The sequence below is a fragment of the Elephantulus edwardii genome, unplaced genomic scaffold (genome assembly GCF_000299155.1).
Source record: "Elephantulus edwardii isolate Elephantulus edwardi_28Jun2011 unplaced genomic scaffold, EleEdw1.0 scaffold00063, whole genome shotgun sequence".
Taxonomy (NCBI): Eukaryota; Metazoa; Chordata; class Mammalia; order Macroscelidea; family Macroscelididae; genus Elephantulus; species Elephantulus edwardii.
The window spans coordinates 15,684,433-15,704,283 of NW_006399813.1; the positions used below are offsets into that span (position 1 = coordinate 15,684,433).

At 38.2% G+C, this 19,851-nt stretch overlaps 1 protein-coding gene and 1 pseudogene across 4 annotated transcripts in view; one reads left to right on the forward strand and one right to left on the reverse strand.

The window, feature by feature from the left end:
- INTS7 (integrator complex subunit 7) overlaps window positions 1-19,851 on the reverse strand; it is a 126,733-nt gene that overhangs the window by 65,833 nt on the left and 41,049 nt on the right. For all 4 annotated transcript variants that reach the window (XM_006887966.1, XM_006887964.1, XM_006887963.1 and 1 more), the window contains one exon: window positions 2,239-2,356. In XM_006887966.1, coding sequence (XP_006888028.1) covers window positions 2,239-2,356 — 118 coding nt within the window. The remainder of the gene's footprint in view (window positions 1-2,238; window positions 2,357-19,851) is intronic.
- Window positions 2,375-4,089, forward strand: LOC102865798 (annotated as a pseudogene).

The following is a 19,851-nucleotide window of genomic DNA, read 5'->3' on the forward strand; positions in this document are numbered from 1 at the left end:
GGGATGCTGTTGTTATGTGCTATGGAGTCAATCCTTCCATTACACTCTGCTTTCTGCCACGATTCATCTGACATTAGCAATGCTGTCCATAATGCGAATGAATTCTTCTTCTAAATCCTTCTTGTATTCCTGGCCGTGCTCCATCACTGTACTCTTCAATTTTTTTTTTTAATACTCTCCAGCAAGATTTTGCTTACATGTGCTGTTTGTAGTATTGTTCAATAATTTCCACATTATGTTGGATCACCTTTTTTTGCAAATGGGAGTAAATATAAATCTCTTCCAATCACTTGAGCTGTTCTCCAGATTTCTTGGCATTATCTGGTAAGTATATCCAAGTCTACATCTGTTTGTTGAAAAACACCAATTAGTATTCCATCAACTCCTGGGGCCTTATTTTTTGACAATTCCTTCAGAGCAGCTTGAACTTTCCCCTTTATTATCATTAGCTCTTGATCATATCCTACTTCCTGAAATGGTTCTGTGTCAGTCAATTCTTTTTGGTACAGTGACTATGTGTAATCTTTCCATCTTTTTCAATTTTTTCCCTTCTTCCTGGATCATTGAATGTTTTGTCCATAGCATCTTTAAGTATTGCAACTCTTTAATTTACTCTTCAGTTCCTTCAGATTGAGAAATGCCAAGCAAGTTCTTCTCTTTTGATCTTCTGACTCTAGCTCTTTACAAATTTTGTTAGAAGAATGACAGGGTAATAATACCCATCAAAACAACAGCTTCTTTAACAAACTGTACTGGCAAAACTGGATATCTAGCTATAGAAAGATGAAACAGGATCCACATCTCATACCATACACAAAAGTCAACTCAAAATGGATCAAGATCATTCAAAGACAAAAGAGAAACAAAAATTAGAAGCCCTGGCAAACACAACCAAAAATGCTCAGCCTCGAGAAAGAACTTGATGAATGTGACCTTCTTAAAATAAAATTCCTGTTTACATTAACAAACAAAAAACCAAAACAAACCAACACCAAAACCCCCTTTCTCCAGTGGGGTAAAAAGAAAGTCCATAGACTGGAATAAAATATTTGGCAATGACATTTCAGACAAAGGTCTCACAACCATAGTTAACAGGGTCTCCACAAGAAAAACAGATAACCTAATCACAAATGGGCAAAAGAAATGAATAGACTCTTCCAAGAGGAGGTATCTGGATGATACACTGACACATGAGGAAACGTTCAAAATCACTGGCAATCAGAGAGTTGTTATCAAAACAACAAAGAGATACCTTATTACTCCAGTAGCAGTAGCAAAGTTTAACAATACAGCAAATATTGGAGAAGTGGAGAGCTTAGAACTCTTCTGCACTGCTAGTGGACTATAAAATGATACAAATACTATGGAAGGCAGTTTAGAATTTCTTCAAAAAGCTGAACTTCGAATTCCCACATGACCTAGCTATTCCACTGCTAGGAATATCCCAAGGAAATAAAAATTGAGACATGAATGGAGATATGTCCACCAATGTTCACAGCAGTATTATTCACAATCGCAAGAAAATGGAAATTGCTCAAATGCCTATACACAAACAAATGGACTGACAAACTGTGGTACATTCACGTGCCAGAATACCATATAGCTCTAGGGAACAAAGACTTTGTAAAATACTTTATAATTTGGGAGAAACTAGAGAGCATGATCCTGAGTGAAATATGTAAATATCTAAGGACAAATATTGCATAAGGCCATAATTATGATATTAGGAGGATAACTGAGCAAGATAGATACAAATGTGCAAAAGGGGAAGGAGAGAAAGAGGGGCAGAAAAAGGAGAAGGGGAAAAACCATTGGTATAGCAGAGGTTACTGGGTAGAGGAGGGTTGAAGGACTGGGAATTTTCAACAAAGACTTGAAAAGAAGGTGACATAACAGGCACAGAGCAATGGTAATTAATAATATAAAATATAACACATATGAATGATTAGAACACTAGGTACGAGAATGAAAAATTATGTATATAAGTGATTACATAACACACAAAGTCCACATACAAAACACAATGCATATAAATGATTATAAACAAACCAATAAAAAATTTAAAAAAACCTCAAGACTGAAGGATTTTACCATAGGCATTATTTAAACAATCATCTTTAAATAAATCACTACAACAAAATAGATCAGAAGGTTGAACCTTTCCTGATTCTAGAGCTTTACAGAGACCACAGCTAGAATGGGGAAACTAGCGCACATTACCTGCTTTCCCTTCCTTACCTGGAGTTAAGCTGAAGTAGTGTTTGATGGCAATGGTCCCTGCCAGTGTGGAAAGGACAGACAGCATCCCTAGTTTCAAGGTGTCATAAGGAGTCTGAAGAGCACATTCACAGAGGGCCTAAAACACAAGAGAGAAATGAACACAGGTTAAATCAACAATTTGGTTTACATCTTCTCTTTCAAAAAACTCAGTGGCATCGAGGCAGAATCAACACACAAGTGATCCTTCAATGGGTTTTTGAGGCTATAAATAAAGAGCATGGGAGAAGATTACGCATCCCTCTCCCTCAGAGACACTCATGGACTTGAATCTCTGGAGAGCAAAAAAAACCCCAACTATATTAAAGTTTCTTACGCATGATAAAAATCACAAGTCAAAATGCCATAGTGAAGAGAAACCTAAAGAGGTAAGCACACTGTGGTACCCTGGAGAGGATCCTCTCATAGGAAAGGTAATTAAGTAAAAAACTTTGGAAACTTGAAGAAAGCATAAAATTTAGCTAATAAAAACAAACCAGTATTGGCTCATTAATATCAAATGTATCATACGATTATAAGATGTCAATAAAAAGAGAATATAGGCGCAAGAAGCTGCACTGCAATCCCAAAGATATGTGGTTCGAATCCACCAGATGCCCTGCCGGAGAAGGAGGGACCATCTCCTCCTGTACCAGTCAGAACCAATTTGACGGTACACACACACAGAAAATAATAAAATTTAAAAACAAAAACAAAACCAAAAAAGAGAATATAGGCATAGGCCATACAGGAACCCTTGCTGTAATCTTAATTTATCTATTAATTAAGATGTTATAAAACAGTTTCTTCAAAATAACTTATCAGTGGCATTTTTTTTTCCAGAGGCATTTTTGTAAGATAATGCATTATTATGTACTATTTCATCCTTACAGCTAGATGCTCTGCTGTATTTTGCTAATAAAAAATCACCAAACAAACCTAAACTCCAAAACAAATTCATTATTCTCACACCAAAACAGACTCACAGTTGACCCTTCAGTGGGTTTTCAGAGGTTATACATCGCACAAGAGGAGACTGCCCACCTTTCTCCTACAGAGCTGCTGCTGGAGTCAAAGTGCTAGGGAGGAACTACTTTCCACTCCAGCATAACCTGGTAACTGGTTCATACATTAGTTTTTAAAAATAAGTTTTTTAAAAAACTAATAGAGAATGCTGAATGAATAAGACTGAAGATGGGAGTGGTGTTTGGAGCAGAAGAGGGAAGAAGAAAACATGTAGTACTTCAGGAGAATGACTAACTGAATGTCCAGATTAAGAGCATGTGCAAGATGAATCTTCCCTCCTTTCCCACCTCCAGACTCTCCAGAGAGAAGAGATGGTGAAGAAGCGGAACTTTATGAAGAGTCAGAGAAAAGAGCACCTGTTCCTGTGCCTCCAAAGAGAATAGTTAAAATGAACATACCCAAGACGGATGCTCAGAGATTAATTTCAGAGAGAGGACTTACAACTTTAACACATATATACGTTTGATAATACAAACTTCAAAGGCTGAAGACTTGAAGAAACTAATCAGACAGATGGAGCACTAGACACACGTTATTCCCTAAATTGCAACTTGAGCATTCTGTTGACAGAGTTGGGTACCTGGGAAATAAAAAGGAAGTTCAGATCTGTTTAAAACTAATTTGACTTGATCTCCCTATTATACAGGAAGATTCTGTCAACAATAATGATGAACTAGTAGAAAATAATGACCAGGGTATAAGTAGATCCCCTTTTTGACAAGCTCATCTGCAAATGAAAGGTTTGCTCCTGAGTCAAGGAGAAAGTTAACAGAAGAAGAGCAATAGAGAATTGAGAGAAATAAGTAACAGTCAGTCCCAAGGAAATGACTTGCTAATGGACACACCCAGGACACAGACAACTGATAAGGATAACACAAGTGAAAAAAAGAGGTAATCAAAGGGATTACAGAAAGACATCCTAGAAAATCTACATAACGATGTCACCAATATTGTAAATGTAGGGGAGGAATAAGAGAACACAAAATCAGACCAATCTTTTTTTTTTTTTTTCTTTTCTGGTGAGAAAAAATTGCATTTAGAATTAGCCCGCTGGACTCAGTTTAGATGATCCCAATTTTGTTGTTAACAGCCAAAGCATCATAGTCAGGAGCAAGCTGAACATAAGCCTTCTTCTCTACATCAGGCCTCTACATCTATGACATCAGTGTCATAGAGCTTCTTTACCACTTGTTTAATTTAGTGCTTGCTGGCCTTGACATCCACAGTGAACAAAAGTGTGTTGTTATCTTCTATCTTCTTCATGGCTGACTCAGTGGTCAGGGGAAATATGATAATGGCATAGTGGTCAAGCTTGTTTCTCCTGGGGGCGCTCTTCTGGGGATATTTAGGCTACCTTCGGAGTCTCAGCGTCTTAGGCCATTGGAAGGTGGGTGATGTGCAAATCTTTTTTTTTTTGTGGATGCCCTTCAGGACTGCCTTCTTGGCCTTTAATGACTTTGCTTTGGCTTCAGTTTTGGGAGGGGCAGGGGCTTCCTTCTTTGCTTTCAGCACCATCTTTGATAGATAAAGACAGACCAACCTTTTTAAAATGTACAAAAGTAACTTTATGCTGGACTCGAATAATTTTGGATAGGCTTAAACTAAGAGAGAAAATATATTCACTCGCTAACCTTCATCTTTAGGGTTAAGTGTGCTAAGTCCACTGCCTACTACTCTTGAGTGAATACCTAGTAAAGCTTTTGTAGGTTTTTGTCTTTTAAAAAAGACCACAGAAAACCTAATAGATCGTAAAGTGCCTTCTATTCACTTATAAACCAGTGAGCTGTCCTTATTTCAGGTCAACTACTATACTCTTGATGAAGGTGTCTAAAGTATTATGTAAAACAAAGGTTTTTTCCAGTGCAGTGAACTATTAATTGCATACACACACACACACACACACACACACACACACACACACACGATACGGTGACCACTACATCATTCATGGGACTCTATGTCAGATGACTCTTGTAATAAAAATAGCTAAAACAACTACACTATTAAACTAATCCTCATTCTCCAGCAAAGAAGAAATTTCCTCAGAAAATGAGGAAAATGTGAATGTCTAGGTAGGGGATAGAGGGAGAAAGCTCAGAGAAAGTTAAGCAATAAATTTAGTATCATAGAAACTCACATCTATTGCTACTTAGTCAGACCAACTTGTAGCTGACCCTTGAGTAGGTTTTGAGAAGCAGTGTATTGTCTGGGAGGAGACTGCCCATCTCCGGCCTTTAGGGTGGCTAGTGGACTGCCTGTTTTTGCGTTGGCAGCACAACAACTATGACTCACAGGGACTCTATGTGCAGGTCTTGCCCTCTCATGAGCCAACCTTACTACTTCTTACAAATCTGACCCTTATTGCTACTATTGTCAATATACCTCTTTAAGAGTCTTCTTCACATTTAATACTAAAAAAGAGTGTGGGCAAAATAAGTACATGCACTGTTATTAACTCATTCCCACCGAATTAGAAGTGGCTCCAAAGGGTTTTCAGAGATTGTGAGCAGCTAGTGGTATTGAAATACCTGCAGTGGGTTTGGTAGCACATCTCCCTATCAACTAGACCACCATAGGTCCCTACTGTTGATGATGATGTTGTCGACTGCCTTCAAGTCAAGCACGACTCATAGCACATCTATGAACAAAAAGCCTGAAGCCCCTCTACAACTAACAATCCGTGTCTATGAGCTTTGATACTGTTGATTAAGAAAGTTAAATAATGTAAAACACTTTGGTGGATAATTTTGCACTAACTATAAAAGTTTAAAATAGATATATCACTTAACCCAGGAATTCCTCTTCTAGAAATCTATGTTTGTCAAGTTTTTATAAACTAGATATTATAGTCATGTCAACAATAAAAAGTACTAGACTGGGACTGGGAACATAAAGAGAGCACCAACTAAAGGTAAAAGAAGACAGTGCATCTACCTACTTAATGCAGACTGGCCCCTAAAACAGACTATTAAAGAGCTAATGGTGCAGAACAGGCATGTATTTTAATTTGTATTGAAAAAGAGACAAATTAATATTTATATATATAGACAAAATACCAAAGAATGTCATACAAGAAACTATCAGTGATAATGTCTTCAGAGTTGGCTTGATGAAACAGGGGAAAAACACAGGTAGGGTTTCAATGTGTTGTTCATAGGGTTGCTACAAATCATCATTTATTTGACAGCACCTACATCAGCAGTATCTTTGAACAATTAATTTTTAAAATCACATGAATATACAGCTATCGTTTATTTTTAAAAAGTTTATTGTATAGCACACTTTAATATATGAAAGACCTACAGTACAAAACAACTATGAGGTATCATCTCGCCCCAATAACAATAATAGTCAAGTTCAACAGAGCAACAAACAGCAAATGCTGGAGAGGTAGTGAGAAATTGGAAACCTTATTCACTGTTGGTGGGAGTGTAAAATAATGCCACCACTATGAAAAGCAGCATGGTGCTAGCTCAAAAAGCTGGAAATAGAAATCCCATTTGACCCGGAATTGCTCTACTGGGAATACACCCTAAGGGAACCAGAACTTCTACCCAAACAGATATATGCACACCTTTGTTTACTGCTGTGTTGTTCACAACAGCAAAGGGTAAAAGAAGCCCACATGTTCATCAACAAATGAATGGATAGAGAAGCTGTAGTATATTCACACAATGGAATATTACACAGCACTGAAAAAAGGAACTCATATACAAAATGGGTGACGCTGGAGAACATTATGCTGAGTGAAATATCTTAGTCACAGAAGGACAATACTGCATAATGCCTCTGTTATTAAACAGGACTGACATTGGGGGTCAGGGGAAACTAAGAAAAGAGGGATTCAATAATGAACACTGTATTGGAACAGATGAGGGAAAGAATTTTTTAAAACGAAGATATGATTAGGCATCATTTGCATGACAACAGTCCAAAATAAGAGGTGGACTGGGGGACGGGGGAGGAAACTGCAATAATGAATGAATTCTTAAAAAAAAGAAAAGCCAACTGGGGGAAGATTAGTGAGGAAAATGTGCAACAATGAGTGGATGGAAGTCCAAGTTTTCTGTAAACTTTTGTTAAAATCACAATACAAAAATAACACAAAATAGAAAAAAATAATTAGTCCAAGAGACGAATGGATCATAGGAAGCTCCACCTCCATGACCTCAAGAATAGAAAAACTAGCTGGTGTGTGGCTACTACTACTGAACATTACAAAAGAGATCACAGGAGAAGGTCCTGGACAGAGTGGGAGAAAAATATGGAACAAAATTTTTAAAATATAATAAAGGCCATATATCTTAATCTCATAGAAATTGGTGGATTCTTTGGGACTACTGCCTTTAGTTAATTGTCAAACCTGAAATGAAATTCACCATTGAGCTCAATTTTTAGCCAAACAATAAATTGTCCTATAAGATAAACAGTAACACAAAAAAAATGTACTCATTTCTTAGAATAATCAAATGGCACAAGATTTAAAGTGATGTATTTGCCCAGCGATAAAGCTCAGAAGCTAGAAGGGGGTAGAATGGTAGGATTAATGGAAATAAGAATCGAAGGGAAGAATGTCATAAAATATGTATAAATGGTTGAATAGAAAATTTGCTCTGTAAACTTACACTCAAATAAAATATCCTTAGACAAAGGAAGAATAGAATGTAAAGAAGATAAACAAGATGACAGGGAGAAGGAAAAAAGTCATCCGCAACCTCATTATTGTGAAGTGATGAGTATGTGACGAGGGTACATATTTTCAAGCTTATCCGTAGGAATAAAGTGAAACTGTATTAAAAAATTAATAAACAGAAATTAATTCTATCATTTTTCCCAAAGAAACCATAACTGCCACCCAAGCAGATATATGCACACCCATGTTTATCACAGCTTTGTTCACAATAGCAAAGAGTTGAAAACAACGTAAATACGAACATCTCAGTCACAAAAGGACAAATACTGCATAGTGCCACTGCTGTAAAACGGGGCTGATATCAGGGCTGGGGGGATACTGAGAAAGATGGGATAAATTATGTATAATGCACTGAAACAGATAAGGGAGAAAACGGTTTAAAAGGGATATGTGATTAGGTATTACTGTCATGACAGGAGTCCACAACAAAGGCTTCATAGTGGAGTGGACTTGGGGGGAGGGATTGTAAAACAATGAAAGCATTTTTCTTTTACTTTTCAAAGAGAAGAGTGAACTGGTGCAGGGAGGGGTGGGCAGGGAGAAAAGTGCAACAATGAATGACAGGAAATCTAAAGTCTCTGTAAATTTTCATTAAAATTAATAATAAAAAAATAAATTAATTCTATAATTTTGTATGTATTCTCTTGGTTTTTTTCCTATTCCCAGTGATCTGTTCTTGCAAAAGATTTCCCCTCTACCAAAAAATGCCCTCAAAACAAAAAAGCAAACTACTGTTCAGTGTGTTTTATAGTAAGATGTTAAAGAGGTCCCAGGGAGCAAGAATGGCAAACTCCTTCCTGAGGATCAAGATCAAGAGCCATAGCTTTGAAATGTGTTTGTGAACATTACATGAGCTATTTCAGATTTTACTGTTACTTGATTATGATTTAGTAGGCTGAAAATGCTCAAAATTTTTCTCCACATAAACTAATGTTAATTGCTTCATTGCTTTATTCCATTTAGGTTTAAGAAAGGTTCCACAGGAATACTTTACTTTCAGATAGCAGGAGAAATTGCATTTCTTTTTCAGTTGAAAGAAAAGCTAGTTACTAATAAAAAGTGGCAGGAACAACAAAAATGACGATCACAATGAAATAGAAATGGACCTGAATGATGGACCCAGGTTTCTAGTTATGGCAGGAAATGCAAACAAAAATTCTAGTAATTAGGTCGGTACACAGAGTGATAAAGACAACAGATCCCTAATGGATGGACTAAGAGACATAAATGTTGAACAGGAAAGATTAGGTCACATTAGAGAGTTCTGAAGGTTAAGCAGAGGAATTTATAGTGGATGAAAACACAAAGCCACCAGAGAGGAAACGGAAACTAAACTATGAGGGAAGATTATTCTCACAATGGTACATAAAATGTAACAAAGGGAGCTGAGAATTAAGGCAATCAATTGAGGACCTATGGCAGTAATCCTGACAGAGAGTGGTAACAGCCTAAATTAGAGTGGATGGTTGGGGTGTAAAGCATAGAATGAGTATATGAGATGTTCTCCAAGAGAGTAACATACAAGCAAATCAGTAAACATCCAATGATTATTAAAAAATTTCAAGCCTGGTCACCAGAGGGCAATAACTTCCTTTAAGAAGATTGAGACTGTATGATAATAAAGTGAGAAAAAGGAAGGAAAATATAAGGTGAAGTGAAATCCATAAGGCATTTGGAATTGGAAATTCTTAATTGAAAGACTTGTATTAAAATACTGACTCTGCCACCTACTTACCAACTCTATCACCTGAGCCATTTTGTGAAATCTTTGAGTTTCAGTGTCTTGGTCTGTAAAATGGGATTAAAAGCCGGTTTTCACATAAAACACCTCCAGAAGTGTATTCAAGATTTCAGGCAAATCTTGGGGCAGTGGGAGGGGTGTGGGGGGATTGTGTACCAGGGAGGAAGTGTTTCTTTTACTTTTCCAAGAGAGGAACGACCGGGTGTGTGTGTGTGTGTAGACGTGCAGCAATGAATGGAAATCAAAATCTCTGTAAATGTTCATCAAAATTATTTTTAAAAAAATATTTCAGGCAATGGTTGCAACTGGGCAAAGGAGCTAGCTGGCTGGAAGGAGAAGAGTAAATGAGAGAGTTTCATTATACACTTTTTACAGCTTTTGCATTTTGACCATGGTAATGTACATTCTGCATCTCTAAGTCTGGTGCACTGTAGTTTTTGCGTGTTGCTGGGAGCTCTGCTACCAGTATGTCAAATATGACCAAGATCATTCAGGGTGGACCAGTTTCAGCAGAACTTCAGTAGAGACCAAGACTGACCAGAACAAGGACCTGGCAATCTACATCTTTACAAACTAAAAGAGGCCAGTGATAAAAAATGTCTTGCAAATTGCTGCAGAACACTGATGTAATGCCAGAAGAGCGGAAGATGAGCTCCTCAAGTAGGAACACACTCAAAATATAACTGCTTTGCACCGCCTTCACAAAACAGAGTTGATCTGAATGTCATGGACAAAGTAAGCTTTTGAGACCTTCATCTAATGATGTGGCACAACTCAAAATGAGAAGAAAAAACAGACTTATCCACTAAGAGTTGGAAGGTAGACTGTAAGGTAAATGGCTGTATATCTGTCAAGAACAACAGATCTGAACCCTGCCCCGTAAGTTTGATGTACTGTGCCATCCTCACCACGCCTTACACACATAAGCCCATTACTACATCCACTATGTCAACCCTTCTCTGAGTCTTCCTCTTCCACTGACCCTTCACCTTTCCAAGCATAATAACCCTTTCCAAGGAGAAGCATCTCCTAGCAACATGCACAACCTTATGTAAGACGAAATTTCATTATCATAGCCTCCAAGAAGTATTCTGGCGGCATTTTTCCCAAGATATAACTGTTCGATTTTGGCAGTCCATGGGATATTCAGTGTTCTTTTCCACAATTTAAAGGCATTGATTCTTCTTCTGCCACCCTTATTCACTGTGCAGCTCTAAGGTGCATTACAAGTAATTGAAAAGATCAGGCCTGGATCAGGTGCACCTTAGTCCTTAAACTGACACTGCTTCTCCGTAATGTGGAGATCCCTGACAGCAGACTTGCCCAAACTCTTGTCCGATAACTATAAAATGGTTAGAGCAGTATACTGACAGAGAACTGCAGAAACTCAAGCTGGATTCAGAAGATGACATGGAAAATGGAACATAACTGCTTATGTCAGATGGATGTTAGCTGAAAGCATAGAAAATTGTAAAAATATTTACCAGTGATTTACTTAATTTACAAAAGCATTCAATTCCGTGAATCATAACACAATTACAGATAACACTGTGAAGAATGATAATCCTAGAACATCTAATTATGCTTGAGTGGAAACCATATATAAATTCTTGTTGCTGTGTTCTGTAGAGTTGGAAGAGACCCATAGCTGACCCTCTGACAGGTTTTCAGAGGCAGTTAAATCACACAGGAGATTTCCCATTCTTCTCCCTGTGAGCAGCTGCTGGCCTCGAACCACATGCCTTCAGGATTACAGTGAAGCTTGCCAATAGGCCACCAGAGCTCTCTATAAATTAAGAGGTAGTTATCTGAACAGAACAAGGATCTATTACCTGGTTTAAAATGAGAAAAGCTGTGCCTTGGGGTTGTATCTTTTCACCATAGTTATATAAATTGTATGCTGAGCAAATAATCCAAAAACCTCGAAGTTATTACAAAGAATAAGGTATCAGGATTGGAAGAAGATTCATTCACAATACATGATATGCACATGTCAATCTTACTTTCTGAAAGCCAAGAGGCACAAAGCGCTTGCAGATGATGCTAGTAGACTACAGCCTTCAGTAGGGATTCGTTTTTAATTTCAAGGGGGGAGGGATTTTTCATAACTGAACCAATAAACAATACTATAATTAAGAGCTATCTCCTCCTGTGTGATTCATTAACTGCCTCTGAAAACCCACTAGAGGGTCAGCTATGGGTAGGTTCTGACTCCACGGTGCACAACAACAAGGGCATAATAAAGAGATGACAGAACAATCCACAATTCCCATGGAAGTAGCAGTCAAGAAATCTAACGATGTATCACATTGGATAAATCTCCTGAAAAGATGTTAATCTAAAATCTAAGGGGCACGTTACACAAGCCATGATATTTTCAATCATCATGTATAAATGTTAAATTCAAAAGTAGGGTAAAGAATAAGAAGAATGAAGAGCTGATTTATATAAATTGTTGTGTTGGCAAAAAATACTGACTGTGTCATAGACTGCCAAAAGATCAAACAAATCTGTCTCGGAAGTACATCAAGAAAGCTCCTTAGGGACAAGAATGGGCAAGACTCCAACTTACATACTATGGACATGTTATCAGGAGGGACCAGTCCCTGGATGTTGATAAAACATAGGGTCAGTGAAAAAGAGAAAGACTCTCAAGAAGATAGATTGACATAGTGGCTGCAAAAATGCCTAGGCATAAACGGAACTGCAGTGAATAAAAGGCAGAAACAAAAATGGTTAAGGACTCAAATCTCTGGATTGTGCAGGACACAGTAATGTTTTGTTCTGTTGACCAGTCTTGCCATTCCACTAGTTTAAATATAGTGGTTTTAGCAGCAGAAATTGGGAATCTAAGTATCAACAAGAAATAGGATGCAGTGTGAGTCCTTTGAGGACAGAGATTATTATGCTAGCCAGACCAGGGTCTACACAAGAGCAACAGCAGCCTCAGCCGAGAACCGGAGAATGACATGAGACTGCGCTTGCTGTCTTACAGAGCCCACCAGAGTCCTTCACCCAAACTTGCTGGAGGCCTAAGGAAAGAGGCTGTAACTGGCAGAACTAAGGAAACTTTGTAATAATGGCCACACTTTAAAAAGGTCTGGACTGAGGAATTGTTTCATGCTGCTGGCCTGAATTAAAGCCTGTTAATATCCTTAATAAATCCCACAACTATAAGTATGGTTCTTTAAAACTTGTGTGGTCACTGTAATGGATTTCAGAGCAGTAAGCTTGGTGTTGAAAGTCATAGAAGTATGTGTAGAAGCATGGGTGTAGGAGCATGGGGGACCATGTCTGACCTTATAGTTGTACTGTGGATTTTGTTGACAGACACAGTTCCAGTTTGTGGAGGTCAGACTTGGCTGTCCCTATGCTGCCCACATTCTTTTTACAAATGGGGTGGCATTTGTTGTAAGTAAGATTAACTAAGCTCAACACAATCCGCAACTCATACCAAACTAGTATGCTAGAGAGCAATGCACACAAGACTGTTGGAGGTTGCACATACAGAACTGCAGAGAATAAACAGAAGAAAGTAAAGAGGGACAAAATTCTGTAGATAGGGGGCAGTGAAGAATACAGACAAGGCATAATAATTAAGTGAGTAGAAAGAATAAATAAGAATAACCAAGTGTCTTGCAATGGAGAATAATGCTGCTACGAACATTGGTGTGTAAGATTCCATTTGAGCCTCAGTTCTCATTTTCTTGGGGTATATTCCAAGCAGTGGAATAACTGGGTCATATGTAATTTCTATGTTCAGCTTTTTGAGGAAGCTGTCCAACTGCCTTCAGGAGTGGTTGTTACACTGCACAAACCCACCAACAATGTAAGAATTCCTATCTCACCACATCCTTTCCAATATTTATTACTTGCTGTCCTGTTAAACTTTGTCTCTTTTAACTAGAGTGAGATGGTATCTCATTGCGATTTTGATTTGCATCTCTCTTATTGCCAGCAAGAACATCAAAAACAGCCCAGATGTCCAACCACAATCTCGGATGGACTGAGAAATTACGGTATAGTCACACAATGGAAAACTACACCACATGCAGGAACGACAATTTTTGTTGTTGTTGTTGTTTCTGTTTGTTTTGTTTTTTAAAGGAACAATGATTTTGTAAATTACTACCTAACTTCGAAGGGATGGAGAGCATTATGCTGAGTGAACTAACTCAGTCCCACAAGGACAAATATTGTATAAAACCTTTATTGTAGAATGAGTATGAGGATCTGAAAGGGTGAAGGAGGGTAGATATGGAGGGGAAAGGGTGGAAATAGAGCAGTGAGGGTAGAGGGGTAGAGTGTTAATCACAGGGTTGCACAATTCAATGAGTGGGTGGGGTGAAGGAAAGGTGAAGGATCTTTTGTGAAAAACAATGTATTCAAACTTTGTAAATAAATCAGAATACAATAAAAAGATATGTCAAAAAAATAAGGGAAAAAGGAAATAACAGGGTATCAATGAGGAGAAAAAAAAGTGTAATCAAGTACCAAAGAAGTGAAGATAAACAGATGCAAACAAAAAAAGGTATTAAATTTATGAGGAAAAAGAATCAATTAGCAGTAAGAAGCCCAGTGACCTTTAGAATGTCTCAGAGAAGTGATAAGGACAATAAAAGAAGCAAAGTCCTACAACTTCAGCCTATGAACAAAAGATCTGAACTCTGGCCTACCCTGGGCCATTTTTATCATCCCTGACATTTGGGCCCATTGCCAGAGGCACTGTATCAATCCATCTCCCTGTGGGTCTTTTAATCTTTTGCTAACCCTAAAAGGGAAAAAAAAAAAAAAAAAAAAAGCCTCTCCTAAAAGGTATTCAAAGTACGTGAGATGAAGTTGCTTCTTCCAAGCCTGTAAGGAGCTTCTAGTTGCACTTTATTCAAGACATAGCTGTTTTCTTATTTTTGGCAGTCCACAGGATACTCAGTACTCTTCTCCAACCCCTCAACTTAAAGACACCTGCCATCCTTATTCATTGCTCTCAGATGCACAGCAAGTGATTAGAAAGGCCATAGCTTACATCAGGTGCACCTTAGTCTTTAAAGTGACACCAAGACTTTTCAGGACTTTGGAAAAGTAACTGACAGCAGACCTTCCCAATGCTGTTTCCTGATCGCCTGACCGCTGGAATGTAGGTTGTTGTTTGTGATCTAAGCAAGATGAAATCATTGACAATTTCAATCTTTTCATCATCTATCATTGTGTTACCTATTGGCTCAGTGGTGAGGATTTTTTTTCTTTCTTGATGTTGAAATGTAATCCATATTGAAGGCTGTAGTCCTTTATCTTTTGTAGCAAGTGCCTCAAGTTCTCTTCACTTTCAGCAAGCAAGGATGTGTTACATGCATAACACAAGCTGCTGATGAGTCTTCCTCCAATCTTGCTGCCATATTCTTCTTCAGACAGTCCAGCTTTTTTAATGATTTGCTCAGAACACAGCAGAACATAGAGAAAGAATACAGTCCTGATGCATACCTTTCTCAATTCTAAAGCAGCAACCACAGATGGTGTTTTTCAAGTTTAATAGAAAACATTAAAAACAGGGTCTTTCCAATTAATTTTTTATTATCCAAATGGTCCAGCCCTTTACTGTTAATAAACTTGCACTTATTACTAATATTCCAACCAAAGAGTCCCAGAAGGAAAGGACCATGTCCTTTATTTTTAGTAAAATATTTTGTGTATAATAGATATTTAACTGTTTAGAAGAAGCAAGGAGGCAAGTCAGCCATTTTATATAAGATGATAATGACATTAATAATTTTAAAGAAATAACAGAAGGTTCTAATACTAAAAACTGGAAAAATGTTAGAAAATCTAATGATAAAATTACGTACAAGGTTATGTTCTGATTTGCTGGCACTCAGTACAGTACTGGGGACTGAAAATGCTCAGTATTTTTTATATTGATTTAAAGGTTTAGGATTCAAATTCTTAAGTAGAGCTGATCACTTATTTCCCCCAAAACAGGATATCAGCCATATTTCACTGACGAAATATGGTTCATCTTTCTGTTTCAAGAACTAATCTATCATGGAAGCATTTTTGTCAGGATTGTTTTTCCTATCAACACAAAAGGAAAACTATCTTTTCAAATGGAGCCCCTATTTCTCCCTCAGCGAGTTTTAGTGCCAAGAAGTTGCTCTACAATCCCAAAGGCATTCAAGGCCACCAGAGGCTCTGTGGTAGGCCAGGCAATCTCCTGCCCTGCGATTTAATGCCTCTGAAAAGCTGCTGGAGGGTCAGTCAGCTGTGGATCGGTTTTGACTCTATGGTACACAACAACAACATTATTCCTCCCTCAGAGGATTCTCTCTGAGTTTATCTCTCTATGTTAGCCTTACACATCGCTCAATCAGAGTATCTGTCCTGAATTACTAAATTCTAGGTCATTCCCTAAAAACAGGGTTTCCGTCCACTGGAACAGAGCTGGCCACTCACTAGGTGTATGTGCCAGAGAAGCATAGGGGAAAAATAAGGCCAGGATCTTGAAGATAAAAATGTTATGTTTAAAAGTATTTTGTCATGTACACCTACTTAATTTAGTTTCCATTGTACTAAATGCAAAGAGCAAGACTATAAAAGACATAATTTAAATTTAATCTTCTGCCATTTCTCCTAGTATCGACAAAAGTACAAATCAGACACTCCAGGAGAAATAATGCCCAAAATAAATTATGTATTTGAGAAAACCCAAAATAAAAAATTATACTGAGTTTAGAAATCATGTATAAAAAAATCCTCTTCAGGTAAGACTTAACATGAAAATATTACAAACTATTAATAATTATTAACAGTAACTAAAATGGATATTAATTTGCCAAGCCCCAAAAAAAGTCCAAAGGAAAACATAGACACATTAAAACAGATTCTTCACTCTTATGAAATTCGTTGTTGTTGTTGTTGCTGTGCTGTTGAGTCACTTGCAACTAACTGTGACTGTGTACAATAGCTCTGGACCCTGCTCTATGTTGCACCAGCCTGTCAACTAGCCCCATTACCCCAGTCACTGAATCAATCCATCTCCCTCCACACTCCTAAGCATGATGTCCCTCTCCAAGGACCGGTTGCTCTTTGCAACATTCTCAAAGTATGTCAGACAGAGTTTCAAAATCCTTGCCTCCAAGGAGCAGCCTAGTTTCACCCTCTCCAGGACAAGCCTGTTTGTTCTTCTAGGAGTTCATGGTATATATTCAATACGCTTTTTCTGGCACCAAAATTCACAGGCATCAATTCTTCTATCATCCTTAGTCATTGTTCTGCTTTCTGACGCATAGCAAGTAACTGCAAAGACCATGGGTTAAGGCATGGGCTAAGGCCTTAGTCTCTAGACTGACACTGTTGCTTTTCAGGACTCTGGAGAGGTCCCTAGCAGCGGACTTTCCTAATGCAATTCGTCTTTTGCTCTCCTGGCTGCTGGTACCAAGAGTGTTGATTATGGAGCTGAAGCTGTTAAAAATCTCAATCTCTTCACCATCTATTATGATGCTGCCAATTGGCCCAGTGGTGAGAATCTTTGTTTTCTTAATGTTGAGCTTCAATCCATATTAAAGGCTGCAGTCTTTAACCTTCTGCAGGAAATGTCTCAGGTCCTCCTCAATTTCAGCAAGTTTGTTTCATCTGCATAACATAGGTTGTTGATGACTCTTCTCTAATCCTGATGGCACATTCCTCCTCATAGAGCCTAGCCTCTTGGATGATCTGTTCTGCATCTAGATTGAAAAGGTAAGGAGATAGGATGCATGCCTGGTATACACCTGATTTTGAACCATGCAGTGATTCATTGCTCTGTTCTGACGACTGCCTCCAAGTATGCTGCTGTTGTTGTTGTTAAGTGTCGTCGGGTAGTAGACGTCTCATAGCGACCCTATGAATGGAAGACTTGAACACTTGTGTAACTTTGGTCATTTCTCCATGTTCAAAGAGTTTCCAGAGGCAAGCCATTTCGGAAGTGGATGCCACTCCTGTTTCCAAGCTTGATTTAACTGGGAAGCTCCAACAAACACTGTCCACCATGGGTAACCATTATTCCATTTGGCACATCAGTATCACAATGTTGAGCATCACAGCAACCACGAGTTATCTCGGAAGAATGTCTGACAGAAAACAATTTAAACCAGGCCTGAGGGCTGCAGATTAAAATCACCCACCTTGGGCTTGGTAGCTTAACTTTCTGTCCACTAGGTCAACAGAGCTCTATTTTGTTGTTTTCTGGTCCAAGTATAGGATTCACATAAGCACAATCAAGTATTCTAGGATTCTCATTCTTCTCAGAGTCAGCCACAGTTTGTTGTGATCCACACAGTCAAACGCCTTTGCATAGTCAATGATACACAGATATTCCTCTGGTACACTATGCTTTCAGCGAAGATCCATCTAACATTAGCGAAAATATCCCTAGTACCAGAGTCTCTTCTAAACCCAGCCTGCACATCTGGCAGTTCTCTGTCGATGTGCTGTTTTTGGATAATTTTCAGCATGATCTTGTTTGTATGTGATATTAAGGATACTGTTCAATAATTTCTACATTCTGTTGGGTCACTGGTTTTTTTTGTTTTTTTTAGAATGGGAACAAACATGGATCTCTTCCAGTTAGCTGGTAATGTAGTTGTTCTATCGATTTCTTGGCACAACTTGGTGAGCACATCTAGGGCAGTGTCTGTTTGTTGAAATATGTCAATCGATATGTCAATTCCTAGGGCTTTGTTTTATGCCAATTCCTTCAGAGCAGCCTGAACTTCCTCGTTCATCACCAAAGGCTCCTGATCATATGTTGTTTCATAAAATTCTTCTCTGTCGGCCAATTCATTTTGGTATAATGATTGATTCTATATACTCCTTCCATCTTCTTTTTTTTATTTTATTATTTGTGTGTGTGTGTACCGTCAAATCAGATCTGACTGGTACAGGAGGAGATTGTCCCTCGTTCCCCGGCAGAGCATCTAGTGGGTTTGAACCGTTCGCCTCTGGGATTGTAGTTGCAGCTCCTTGCCACTAGGCCACCAGAGCTCCCCCTCCTTCCATCTTCTTTTAATGCTTCTTGGAATCATTTAATATTCTGCCCAAAGCATCATTAAGTATTGCAACTCGAGGCCTGAATTTGTTCTTCAGTTCCTTCAGCTTAAGAAATGCGGAGTGAGTTAGACCCTTTTGATTTTCTGACCCCAGCTCTTAGCACATTTATACTTTGATTTTCCTGTGCTGCCCTTTGAACTCTTCTGTTCAGCTTCTTAACTTCTTGATTTCTTCCCTTTGCTCTGACTTCTTGGCATTCTAGTATAATATTCAGTCTCTTCTGATATCCATTTTGGTCTTTTCCTCCTCTTCTGTCTTTGTAATGACCTTCTGCATTATTCTTGAATGATATTTTCTTTTTAGATTAATTTACAAGTTTATTCAACCTGGCATCCTTCAATACAGGTTTTAGCTGTCATTTATCATAAGCTAATCATCCAACAGAAAGATTTGTCAAAGTATACAGCATAAAAAACACGTTTTAATGACTATCAATCTACTCATGGCTACGTAGGGATCACCAAGAATTAAAACTGAATGATACTCTTGATATCCTCCCACAGCTCATCTGGTCGTCTTCGCTCTTTAGTGTTCAAAAGCCTCAAACCTGTTCCTGGGATGGTACTGAAATTCAAGTGGAATAGACTCAAGATCAAATTTCGATTCCTCTGGATTTGACTTAATGTTCTTCAGTTGTTTTTGTTTTGTTTTTTTTCTATAATTATATTTTATTAATTTTCATAAACATTTACAGAGATTTTGGGCTTCCACTCATTCATTGTTGCACTATTCTCTCTACCCTCCTCCCAGTTTGTTCTTGTCCAAAAGCCACAGTGCTTGTCAAAGCCAGTTCTGATTAATCTTCTTTGTCAGTGTATCCTTTGCCATTCCCTACCACTCCTCCCTGAGAGAGACTTCACCCTGAGTCATAAGGAAAAGGGGACGGCGTATTCTCTTAGCTACTTCCTGCTGAAAAGGGACGCTGTGGGTTTCAGGGTGAAGATCTTCTCTCACTACTCTAAAGGGCCCCTTTGGCAGTAGGAAACACATAGACTATTATGGAGATTGATTTTGGAATTCAGATGCACTCTTATTGATTGTGCTTGGCTGTACATGT